Below are 13,171 nucleotides of genomic sequence, written 5' to 3'. Positions count from 1 at the left end.
AAGCAATCACGCTCACCCGCTCAAGCATCTTAAAGTGGTGCAACTGTAAGAAACAAATATTGCTAACGCACTTCGAGTGAGGATTCACGAAAACGAGTATTACACAAATCACTAGGGTTTGACAATAAAACGAAGATCGAAGGTGTTCCATGCGCCAGCCTCCCCAAGGGCCCCCACTGCAGTGCCGCGCCGCCCAGCCTCCACGCCCGGAGGTGAGCGCTCCGGGGCGGGGCCTGGACGTCGGCGACGTGCTGACGTCAGGGCGTCTGGACGGCCACCGCGTCGTCGGGCGCGGAGCTGGGCCGGCCGTGGCAGCTGTCGCCCGCTTCGTAGCCTGAGCCGCCGGTCCGCGCCCGTTCCCTTCGCCCTTCGCCCTTCGCCTCGGCCGGTCCTCCGCGGCTCGACGCTGGCGCGTCATGCCACCGTTGGCGCGTCCTGCGCGGCCCCGCTGAGCCTCGGAGCGGCGGCGATCGCGGCTGGGGGTCACCATGCCTACCCGTGAGTGGCCGGGCGGGGGGCTGCCGGGCGGGGGGCGTTGAGCGGCTGAGGCCCGGTGGGCGCGCAGTCCGGGGGGGTCGTCCGCCGGGGCGCTCGGGAAGCCGATCGGGGCTGGGCAGAGCCAGGAAGTGCCCGCGACGTGCCGAGTTAGTTTCGCTTCGCCTTAGTCTTCCCAGGGGGCGGTGGTAAGAGCCCGTTGCACAGACGGGGAAACTGAACCTGGAGCGTTACGGACGCAGGGCTGCTAGTGACATAACTTTGTAGTAACCTAGACCTCAGGTACTTAAAAGTCCAAGATCTTTCCCCAGCTTTCTCTAGAGCAAAGTGGGACTTTATGGAAAAATGAAAATGACGCGGCCCCATCGCCATCACCTTGTCACTTCCTCGAGGACCAGCCCTGGTGGGATGCACCGGCCCGGGGTCCGGGCCCTGCCCGGGGTCCGGGCCCTGCCCAGGGTCCTTCCAGGCGGCACCCCAAGTCCTCGCAGCCTTGACTTGCTCGCTCTTAGATCGTCGGGGTGGTTGAAGTATATGTTCTTTGGGAATTTGTTAGGGTTAGACGTTCCAGAGGGGGCTGTAGGACCACCTGCTTCAGATTCACCTGGCAGGTCATTAAAAATGCCGGTTTAGGGCTCCTCACAAAACACTTCGAATAAGATTCGGAGTTTGGGCCCTGAAATTTGTATATGTAGTAAGTGCCCTATGTGTTACTGAGGGACCCTAAAGTTTGAAAATCACTGGATGTGGGAGGTATTTTGGATACTACTACCCGTGACCCGTTTTAAAAAGTGGCCCATATGGATCCACCCTGATCTTGGATGTAGAGAAAGCATCATTATAATGGATTTGAGTCTTTTCACGTAGGTCTCTGTTGAGTAAATGTTCTATGCTGTAGAATCTTTAAATATTTGTATGTTCCTAATATAGCGCATATTTCTTAGAAATCATAACTCCTCCAACCGTCGTTATTTTGGTAGACATATGGGACCCTGGATTTCCAGGTCAGCCTCAAATGCATGTTTTATCTAGTGGTGGGTAAAGAGGAATTAGTTCCTGATACTGGAAAGGTTTATGTAATGCCGTGGGAAATCTTTAAATAATCTTGATACAAAGATTACTCCTAACTCCTCAAACGTGTGTGGGTGAGGTGGATTTTGTTTTCTTTATACAGTACTGTGTGTCCTTCACTCTTGTTCTGGGATTCTGTATCCAGTAAATATGTCAGCGGTTTATATTTTTATTCCTCTGGATTGGCGGGTTGTCATGATTACTGTCAGTTTAGTCCTAAATTCATGTTGACGTTATTCAGTGAACATTTGTGATTCGCACTGTGCTAATCGCTTACTTTCTAAGAAAGCAAACTGAAGAGTGTAAACGCCTGCTCTTGAAAGGGACGGAATTTATGGGTAGAATGGCAGTCTAAGAGTCCTGTGAAATTAAGCACATTTTTAGTTATGTTCATTGAGTGGATATAGAAAACTTGTTTCTTTTAAAATGTATGATTTGCAATGCGAGCTGATGTAAGGAAGCCATGCTGTACTGGGCAGAGTGAGGAATGCAGATTTCAGGGCACAGCTGGAAGGCAAGTAAGATGTTTATTTGTCGTTATTGTTGTTACTACTCATTATGGTACAGTTTCTGCGATTGCGTGGGAGTGCGGCACTAGCTGGCGGTGCGCTCTGACAGCAGCAGTGTTCCTCTGTCTCTTCGCTGAGGGCGGAGTTTCTGGGGCAGCGCAGTGGACGGTAGTACTTTAAGAAATTTTGTGTGTAGAAGAAAATTCCAGCGTGATAAGTTCATAAGCAGAGATAGCAAAGTGATTACTTTCTTTAGGGATGTTTTTAAGGAAAAAAAATCCTCTCTAAATAAGGTGACCTTTTTTTTTTAATGTCAAATGAATTAAGAGACTCTTTTACGAACCTAACCAGTTCATCCTTAAGGGTTTAATGAAATAAAGGTAGTGCTTTTCTGTAAAGTGAGTGTGGGAGGTGATTACTAGGGTGTCTCGGACTCTGTAATTCTGAAAGTGACCTTTGCTCCAAGCCGGAGGATTATTGTACTGTTGCCATTTTGTTACTTCTTTGGAATGTTGGTGCTCTCAGAGGTAAGCGGAATCCGAGAGAGCATGGAACACCCTTGAAGGCTAAGCAATGGCTTATCTCATGAATGCCAGTAGCTCAGCTGTAGTGATTTTGGAGAGCTGCAGACTCTCCTTCAGAAAGCAGCTCCCCGGAAGGATCCCTGACAGGAAGCTGCTGCCACACAAGAACAATTCTGTGTCACTTACAGTCACACAGTGTTTGCAGCAATCGCTAAGCACAGATTTCAAGACTGTTTCACTAAACGATCTTTTTAAACCTGTGAACCTATAATTTGACACATCATTCTCTAAAACCTTTTATTTCATCCTCCTCCCTTCAAAGGATTGTTAAGAAACATTTTGATCTTAAAGATTTTCAAAGCCTGAATCAGAATTTTGAGTGGAGGAAATGTTAAGGCTTATTAATCCATTCGTTTTAGTTTACTTTGCTCATCGGGAGACTCCAGTACCTCAATTCAGGTCACACGTGCAGTAGAGCCAGGCCTTGAACGCAAATCTGGGCCCTGTGACTCCTGACCACAAGGAGCACAGATTTGCTGGCTGAGGGGCCTTTTGTGTGTGTTCATTGCCGCCCAGCCCCCCCAGCACCTGCGTGTGCTGCCAGAGCTACAGCTGAAGAATTTCCTTTCTCATGGTGACCTTCGGCTTGACCCTGTTTTGGTTACTATCAGATCTCATCTTTTAATCTGTCCCCACTTCTGGGGACGTAGGGCTGCATTACAGATGGTGTAGGTGGTGGGAGATAAGGCCGGAGATGGAGACGGGAGCCAGAATTTGAAGGAAGTTATATGTCATGTAATTGCTTCACCAAAGTTGTGTTCAAGTTGTCATAGTAACAGTTAGAGTGGCTGTCTGTTTTATGGGCACACTGGCAGTTTCCAGCTTACTCTTTACTTTATAGAAACTTTAAAATTTGCTATTGAATTAATTATTGAGTACTGATTGTGTGCCAGGCAGTATGCTTTGTGCTTTATCTATTTTTCATTATCTCCCACTTTAAGAGAGGCCCTGTTTGACCTACCGCAGAAATGGAGAGCGCGAAGCTGAAGTGAAGGAACCCGACTAGGGCAGCGCTGCCGCTGGGACTGGGACGAGATGGTTCCGGCTTCCCAGCCCCACTTCTTCCCTCCCACTCGCTGCTCTGCGCCCGGCAGGAGCTGGACCTGCAGTCATCAGATACTGTCCGTGTTTTTTAACACTGTCACTTTGCCTAGCGCCTGCCTCATTACGTGATGGGTGCTTGGTAAATGCTGAGTAAATGATTCATTGAATCTTAACTCGGGTCAGCGAAGTTTTCTTTGGATACCGTAGCCTGAAGTAACTTTGTTCCCATAGAAACGGTGTTAGGAAATTTTTATACTGTCTGATTAGGTTCTCAGCAGGTATGCCTGTAAAATATGCAAGGCCAGAGACAAGAATGAATACAAATGGAGGCCTGCAAACCATAATGTAAATCAGGGTTTTCCAGTCTTTGCACGGTCGATGTCTTGGACCACCCAGTTGTTTGTGTGGGAGGCGCGGGCCTGCCCCGTGCATTGCAGGGTGTTTAACAGCATCTCTGGCGCCCACCCACAGGAAGCCAGTGGTAACCCTCCCTATCCCCCAAGTGTAACCACCAGAAATGTCTCCAGACAGTATCATTCTTTCAGAACCCTGAAATGAACATTACGCTGTTGCTCTGAACCGGTTCTTGCTTTGGCCCATAAAAGAGTGTTGCGTGGCTGATCAAAGGGTTTTGACCCCGTCTGTGGCTTAGAGAACTGGTGCGTGCTGTTGCTCTTGCTGTCGGGACAGGAACTGTCGAAGTCTGCGAATGACTTTGAGCAGTGGTTGGGGAATTACACGGTTCCTGAGTAGGAAGTAAAATAATGAGGCTTTTTTCTTATTGGTGTTTTACTCCAAAAGGAGAAAGAAATATTTTTCCTTTTTCTTTTTTTGTATCATACAGTATTTGCCTTTCTCTGTCTGGCTTGCTTCACTTAGCGTCAAGCCCTCGAGGTCCATCCGTATTATTGCAAATGGCAGCGTTTCCTTTCTTAGCCACGAGAAGGAAGAAATAATTCCCGAGTTATTAAGTGGCAGTTTCCGTCATGAAACCCTGAAAGGTTGCGATGAGTCATTATGTGTGGGTTTAATTTATAGGGAGTTTGTAGGTTTCTTTTCTTTTCCTTTTTTTTTTTTTTTGAATGATTGTGCGCCGTAGAATGAATACAGTTCTAAGGGAGTGTGATCACAAAGTGAATGTAAGCAGTTCCTCCTATCATTAACATGTCACACGCATCAAGATCTTGTCACACGCATTTGCCAGCTTCATTCGTTCTGAGGTGAGCCAGCGCGCTCTGCGCTCTACAGCAGACAGGAGTGGTGGTTGCTCCTCCGCCTCCTCCCGCATGGGGTGTCTCCTTCCCCCTTTCATCTTTGTTAACTGCTCTCACTGTAAGTATTACTAGGTAGCAGGATTCCGATTTTTTATTAAAGAAGGAGTCACTACTCAGGGTTTTTCCATTGTACCTCTGAATCAAGAGCTTGCTATATTCCAAAATTAGTCCTGTAGTCTTCCAACAGGACTTCGGTCTTTCTAAATGCCATTAATTTTTGTCGTTATTCTTAGTTGGTGAGTTACTCAGCTACATGTTTTTCTTTTCATTACCTGAGCTCCAGGGTATTTCTGCTGTGGTAGTTTTCCTGGATAATGCTAAGTGTTCCTCATACCCCTGCTATTTAATTAGCTTTTCAACAACTGTCTTGGCAATTGGCTGTGAAGTTCTCTGCACTCTGGTTGCACTTAACTTTAAATGGATCTCGCTCCTGCTGGGCAGAGAAAATGAAGTATAAGGTGTTCAAGTTTGCCATTGTCAATTCCTAGGGTCACATAAACTTTGCAAAAAGGAGTCTGCCACGCCAAAGGGCTGGCCTGGAAATGGAAAGGAGTGGCTTATTTATGACACCTGACTTAAACCGATTCATCAGCTTAGTTATAGGTAATTTTACTAGCTGTTTGATTTACTAATGAAAAATGAGAGTATCTTTCAGGGGTCTTCAGATGTAGTAGAATTTATGCAACTGGGTTTTAGAGGTAGAAACACTGTATGAACATGTTATTGGAATCAGCATGTTGTCAGGACAAGATAGTTGCGTCTTGGATTCTTGCCGTCTGCTGTGCTTGGTTCCAAAAGGGCATCTGCAGGGAGGAGGGCACTGCGGGTGAGTGTGTGACAGCTGGGATTTGGGGCGGGGGTCTCAGCCCCTCTGGGTTTTCCCATTCTGTTAGCTGGCTGGACTGTGTGAGCGTCCGGAGTCTCGTTTCCTCTTCAGTTCACAGCCCAGATTAGAGGGAGACTTTTAAGTGACTTGGCTATCCATGCCACCTTTTCCCCTGGTTCCATCTGGTGTTTCGCGTCTTCCCAGGATGGGAACACCTTTGGGAAGCAGTGCCAGGTGTGTCTTACTGCACCTGCTTTGTGAAAGGGGACAGTTCACGTCCAGGAGAGCGATGGAAGAAACGTGGGTGTCCGCCCACATGTCCTGACGTAGCGGCTTCTCACTGCTGGTTCCTAAGGATTCCATGTTGTTCTCGGTCTGCATTGGAGGGCGGCACAAGCGAATCTTGAGTTACCTTTAGAGCCAGAGTTTTCTGAACGCCTCCCTTGGAAGCACAATCGGGACTTCGTGTGGAGAGGATGCTGCAGAGACTCAGCAGGTGGGATTCTCTGCCCGACCCCACTTCAGCTGGTAGATCTGTTTTACTCGTAGGATTCTGCATGTGATCTCAGTTGGGAAGTAAGGTGGCTACTTATAAAGAGTCTGAAAGTTACAGTCTCAGACACTAGAATGTACCCTCTGACAAGAGCATAAGATGTTTTAGCATCAGAAGCGTAGGAACCTAGACACAGAAACCAAAACCGTTGAGCTGATGGCGTCTCACTGGTTTTGCTGTATTGATGTCCAGGAAGGCAGTTGTGTAATTTCTCTTTGTGGTCATTTCTCGGTCATAGGCACTGTCAATGCGCTCTCGGAGTTACGGGAGTTTTCTTTCAGCTTTTCTTGTTTTCCTGTTGGATTTCTCTTAGGAACCGACTGATTCATTCCCCAAACATTTTAGTGCCTGCATGTGCAAGGCACTGCTAGGTGTGGAACACAGAGGTTAATACAGTGGCCCCTAGCTTAGAAAAGTATATCTAATTTCTAGAACCTTGTATAGGTAGGTGGCTACCACGAAAAGCAGGAACTGGCAGGCACCCTGAGAAGCATGTTGCGGAGTTCAGAGGAGAGACTGCAAGGGGAAGACGAGTGGAAGATGCTGTTGTAAGCCTGAGTGGTTTCAGAGACGTTAGTTGATTGGAAGTGGTGATTGTTGGAGAAGTGTGGGTTCGCGGAAGTGTTAGCGGTGAGCCGTGCACGTGAAAATAATCCGCAGCCGGTCGGCATAAGTCATTTGTGCTGGGGAAGGTGGAGACTTCGTATATATGGTAAATTTGTCTTTCACTCAGCATATACTTGTTGCACGCCGTGTGTGCATTCCACTAGACACGGAGGAGCCCCCAGCACCCACATACTGGTCATAACAGGTGCCATCATGGACGTGGTACCTGCTCTCACGCAGCCTGCTCTGGTGGGGAAGACAAGTACTGAGCTTGCAAGTATACTGACCAGACAGGGAGATTTATGAGCCCCTCTGCCTGTTTTCTTGGCCACTGTACACACAGCTTTTGATAACAGCGCTTGGTCCATGGTACACAGTGAGTAATGTGGAGTGACTCACATTACTGAAAGAGTGGCCCAGGTTGCTATGGAAACACATATGAGAGGTTGGAGAACCGTTAGTCAGGCACAGTAGCCTGAGTGGTGGGCTTTGGACGTGGACTGGGGGTGGGGGTGGATTGCAGGGGAGACTGAAGACTGAGGAGGAAGTACAATGGATAGAGGTATTGGATCGGTGGCCAAGGGAGGGGGAAGAGTCAGGGGTCACTTCCAGGGTTCAGGCCTGACCGTGGGAGTGGACTGCTCTGCTTTGATGCAGGGACTTTTGGAGGAAGAGCATTTTGGGGAAATTGAGATGGCAAGTGAGTTCATTTTAGCGTGTGACGAGTGTGTAGCGCCTGAAGGGCATTCAGGGAGCGTTGTTAAGAATACCAGTAAAAAGAAGTAAAGGAGTGGCTTGTAAAGAGAGCAGAGAGGCTTAGGACACAGTCTAGAGGGAAATATCCACTTAAGGATTGAGGAGGCAGAGGGGCGGAACAGGGAGCGGGTGGGCATTGGTCAACCCAATACCACTGCAGTGGCTGCTCAGGTGGCAAGAACTGTGTAAGGTCCAGATGGCAGTCCCTTTACTTGGAGAAGCATTTGAAACGTTCCAGTGTGGCAAGTAAAAGAAAGTAAGCTGGACAGTCTTACTGTTTGATGCTATGTCAAGGATAATTTACAAAGTGTTAGAAAAAAAAATCTTATTTTAAAACTTTAGGACTTAAAGATGATCATGTATCTTAACATGGTGTGTAGTGCCCTCTACTCCTGTCCTTAACTGTCTTGTCACTGCTCCCTAGCAGGCGAAGAGACAGACCGTCAGAGGTGATCCTTGGTTGGGGATGTAAACTCTAACTCCTGGGTAGACAGGCTGAATTGTGCAGTTTGCAAACAGAAACTAGGCGGCTTCCTATATGTAATCTAAAGTACTTCATCTAGAACTGAACTATTAGTAACTTACTCCAGTGCTGTCTTCGTTAAGTCTTATTGTTATGTGTATCCATGCAAGAACTGAATGACTTTCCGGAGGCAGATGCAATGTTTTTGTAAACGTGGGGAGGAAGTGCTTTATTGTAAATGAAGAACTGAGGAGCGTTTAGACACAGAAGGTGTCACCTGAGAGCATCAGTCCGCTCTGCTCTCAGAGTTTTCAGCAGGACTCAGTTTCTCCCCTCACAGCTCAGACTGCCCCCACCCCCCGCCCCCGCCCGCTGGTTTCTGGGTATTGACTCAGTGGAATGCAGTAGACAGGCTCTAGTCTTCCTTCTCAGCAAGTAGAGATACTGCTGCTCTTTTTGTTCCCAAGCTGAGAGGTCCCAGCAGCATGCTGGTTAAGGCCGAACACTAGGGTTCCAAGAACATTAGGGAGGGGTGAGTGTGATTAAGATGGGTTACGCTGTTGAGTTTCTGCAATTTTAGATTAATTTTTTAATCTATAATTGCACTGCTAACAATTTGAGTGTTTGCATAAAAGTGAAATAATTTTTAGAATCAATCATTTAAAACTTTCAAGAGTAAGTTTCTTTTTATAGTTGTAATAATAATATGACAACTACAAGTGTCTGCCGGGTTCCAGGTCCTTTGTGTGTATGCCACAGGAAGTGCTGTGTTTTTTCTTTTTCTTCCATGCATTAGGAGTAGTAAGTGTTAACTTTGAACTTGAGGAAAAGTCAGTAATACATTGAAATCTTACGGTAGCATCACATTTTGGTTTATGATTCATTTAATAATGCAGATTAGAAAAGATTAGATTGCCTTTCTAGACTTTTGATTAACATAAAAATCAATTCTGTAAAAATAGTGTGTGTGTGTGAGATACATTAAAGGAATACTCGAAAATTTCAAGGAGTCTTAGGCTCTTGACTTTGTGCTACCAAACGCCCGCGTGCGGAGTGGATGCAAACGTTTGGAGTTGCTGTGCGTTGGTGACACGTTTGGGGAGGCTGCATCCAGCACTGAACCACGAAGGGCTAAGTTAGTAGTTTCATGTTTTTTAATTAAACCCTTTTACTTAGCTAGGCTTACTCAACAAATTCTAGTTTGCATTTTGCTGTCTTCAAACTTTGGGTAGAGAAATAACTTAATAAGAAGAACTCTGTGTTCCGTTTAGAGACATAATTAGTGTGCCGCCTGTCTTTTCCTCTGCTGCTCGATCAGAAAACTTCATCATCTCGCTGCCGACGAAACTCTCCGACATATGGCATAGACACTGTGGGTGTTGTGAAATCCATAAGAAGAATCAATGCTATTGGTATATTAAATCTATTTGTTCTAAAAATAACTTTGGAAGTTACAAACACCCGCACAGATTTAACACTTTTGTTACTCTCTGACTAATGAGGAAATAAAAAAAATTTTAAATTATGTATCTGGGGAATTTTAAAGATGTTTTGAATTTTGCCTAAAATAACTCATATCCTGCTTGTGAAATATTCAGAGGATTTTTAATTTAAAATAAATCAACCTAGTTAACTGGAAAAAGTCACAGTCATTGCCTATGGCAGATTCTTTATAGTCATAACAGTGACAAATTAATACCTTTTTTCTAAAGATTTTATTTATTTATTCTTAGAGAAAGAGGAAGAGAGGGGGAAAGAGAGGGGGAGAGACATCAATGTGTGGTTGCCTCTCTCGCATCCCCAACCGGGAACCTGGCCCGCAACCCAGGCATGTGCCCCGACTGGGAATCGAACGGGCAACCCTTTGGTTCGCAGGGTGGCATTCAGTCCACTGACCCACCCCAACGAGGGCACAAATTAGTATCTTTTGATTTAAGGGTCTGTTTTCCTGGACTGTAGTGCCTTTTTGTTTAAGCAGGAATTGTATGTGTTGGACCTTTTTAAAAAAATTAAATTTTAAAATTTTCATTATTATTTCTTTAAATCCTCTCCCAAGGATGTGTTTATTAATTTTAGAGGGGCGGGGAGAGAGAAACATTGATTAGTTCCTCTCATACACGCACTGACCCAGGTTGAACCCACACCGCAACCTAGGTGTGTACTGTGACTAGGCATGAGCCCCACCGCCACCCCGCCCCGCCACCTTTGGGTGTATGGGGTGATGCTCCAACCCGGTCAGGGCAGGGCTTTTTATAATTTCTTTTTAGAGCTTTAGCTAAACTGCAGGAACCCCCACCCTTCTTCTTCTTTACAATTACATATCAAGTCAAATAAGTATAATGAAGGAAAAAACTGATTTAAAACCAGCTTTATTGAGGTGTAACTTGTATACCATGAACGTTACATGTGATAAATACATGGAAAGGCCTGATGTTCATGTAACACAAGAGCCCTGGGGCTTCCCTGAGCAGTGATTATAATGGGAATCCCCAGGTGCCCTGCCTTGCCTGCTCCCTATATTTTGATTCAGTGGGACTCACTTTGCTAAATATTAGGAGACTTGCTAAAATTAAAGAGACTGAGTGGTAAGATTCTGAAATTCCAGTTCTTTTTCACCTCTTATTTATGAAGAAGATACTTTTACCTCTGAATTTTTAAACTCACGTGGAGTATTTTTAAGTGTAAGAATCTGAAATCACGCAGTGTCAGATTACCATAATCACGATACAAACATTTTAACCTGTGGAGGGAGAGTCCTTAAACTATTTCAACCTCATATTCGTTTTGCGTTCATTTTGCCTTATGTAAACGTCACAGCCTCTCTAAAGGCTTCTGGAAAATGTCACTTTTTTTTTTACTTTCACAAATTGGAAATGCCACATTTAAGCAACTTCTGAGGAGGAAGGAGGAGTGAAAGGTTGTCATTGTGAGTCTAGGTTTGAATTTTAAACATTCATCGGGTTCTAGTATGAAGTGTTTTGTTTACTAAGAACCTCAGCAGACTTTCCTGTTACCTGCGTGGCAGGTTCACTTGGAAGGAAAGTGTCAAAGCATGAAAATGAGAATAATGACGACCCGCATCAGGCCCATCGCCTGCCTAACCCTCTGCCCGTGTGCCGTGTGGGAGGAACTGATGCAAGTTGCTTAGGAATTCTCGTCCACGGGGGCATGGGGTGGCCTCGCCTCACAGTATGGGGGAGGTTCTGGAGGTCGCTGCCACCAACCCCAGCACTTTGCTGGCAGTGATAGCTCTTTATCACGTCAACATCTTCTTTGAAGTTGTTTCTAAGCGCCCTGGCGTTTATCACCTCCATCACTCAGTTGGGCTCATGGATAGTGCTTTGTGTGACTCATTTATTGTGATGTATTAGATGATCTTAAGGTACAGACTGTATTATAACTTTTTATCTTTTGCATAAATTAGACAGGAACAGTACCCCGAGTACCTAAAACGCACAGGAGGAGAATGTCAGGTACTAGTTGTTTAAGTCCTTGTATAGGGGGTGGCTCTCTGGAGCAGTGGCTTCTGAACCTGGGTGTGCATGATGGTCCTAACAGGAAGGGGGGTGGTTTTTAGAAATAGGAACTCTGGTGTCCTGTCCCTGGAGATTGACGCAGAATATCCTGGTTGGGGCTGGGGAGTGTTCAACTTAAAGAATACTCCAGGGAATTGTTCTTTCGATGGCTCACAGAGCACCGGAAGAAAACGTACTATGAAAACAAAGGACATAACCTTTTCCTCTAAGAGGATAAGCATATTCACACAGGAGAAGCGGAAGGCTCGTGGGTGCTGGTTTTGTGAGGGAAATTAGGACAGGTAGTCGTCCCTGGGGATGTGTTAGTGTTGAGTGTGGTGGGAAAATGAGCGTAATTAAGTATATATAATTCTGCTTCTAATGCCTAATTATACGACTGAGGGTGAATTCAGTTACTTTACGTTATGATTTTGTTTGCACCTGTCTTTTGTTCTTAGTAAAGGAATAGTTATCTTGTTTTCTGTAACATCGATTTCTTATAATTATGTTGTATTTTAAGGATCATGGTGTCAGGAACAGCGTGGTTAATTATTCACACATCTCACTATGCCGAGCTCAGTACCTTGACTATCACAGGCATTTTATAAAACATTTAATTACAAACGTCTAGGCAGTGTGTCAGTTAATGAGCTTTCTACCAAAAGTACTACATTGTATGACATTAAGGCTGTAATTATTGTATACCAGAAAGATCGAAGCTTAGGCAGACTCTACGGTATTATTTTTACCAGTCTTCTGTGTTTCCTCCCCTCCACCCCCCACATCTCTCTTCATCTGTCTTGGCTGGAGGGCCACTGCCTTTCCTCATTTTGTAGCTGGAACTGAAAATTGGATCATTTTGTTTGATGCCTTAGACATGTCCCAGCACTCAGTCTAAGATAGTAAGCAGGATCATCCTAGGCCCTGGGTTACCGGTGACGGTCAAGGTTTGTGCCGCTGGCCCTGGCAGAGTCATTAACAGCGCCCTCAGTCACTCTCAAGGTGCTAACATGTGGAAGCACCCTTGGACCCTGGGGCCGTACCAATCACTGATTGGCAACTTGTGTCCTTAAAGGCCAGACACGGCTCTGCGAGCTCATCTTTTGCTGGGCTGACGCTTGGCCTGGGTCTGCATTGTGGGTTTCTAAGCCCCCAAGTCTGGTCCTGTAACAGGCAGCACTTCTTACAGGGAGATGACCCTCTCTTGCTCTTCGGCTGGCTCTGTTACGCAGTCGACCCCCGAGCAGGCCAGGTTCAACTGCGCAGGGCACTTACACACGGGTTTTCCCCAGTAAATGCTCTAAATGTATTTCCTCCTTCTCGTGATTGTCTTAATAACGGTTTCTTTCCTCTAGCTTTATTTAAGAATGTGGTACAAGGTGGGCAAAAGTAGCTTTACAGTTTGCATGGAGAAAGATGTGCAGGTTTTGATTATTACGATAGATTTATTAACTCAAAAGAATGGCACAGTGGCA

The 13,171-nt window shown here is 45.7% G+C and overlaps 1 protein-coding gene across 2 annotated transcripts in view; it reads left to right on the top strand.

The window, feature by feature from the left end:
- The first annotated feature begins 278 nt into the window (after positions 1-278).
- EFR3A (EFR3 homolog A) overlaps positions 279-13,171 on the top strand; it is a 68,915-nt gene continuing 56,022 nt past the window's right edge. For both annotated transcript variants that reach the window (XM_053929418.1, XM_045204944.3), the window contains exon 1: positions 279-498. In XM_053929418.1, the coding sequence (XP_053785393.1) occupies positions 489-498 (10 nt within the window). In that variant the 5' untranslated portion in view covers positions 279-488. The remainder of the gene's footprint in view (positions 499-13,171) is intronic.

The sequence above is a fragment of the Desmodus rotundus genome, chromosome 8, assembly GCF_022682495.2.
Source record: "Desmodus rotundus isolate HL8 chromosome 8, HLdesRot8A.1, whole genome shotgun sequence".
NCBI classification, from domain to species: Eukaryota; Metazoa; Chordata; class Mammalia; order Chiroptera; family Phyllostomidae; genus Desmodus; species Desmodus rotundus.
The sequence above is the reverse complement of the archived record's forward strand: the minus strand, read 5'-3'. Positions and strand labels throughout refer to the sequence as shown.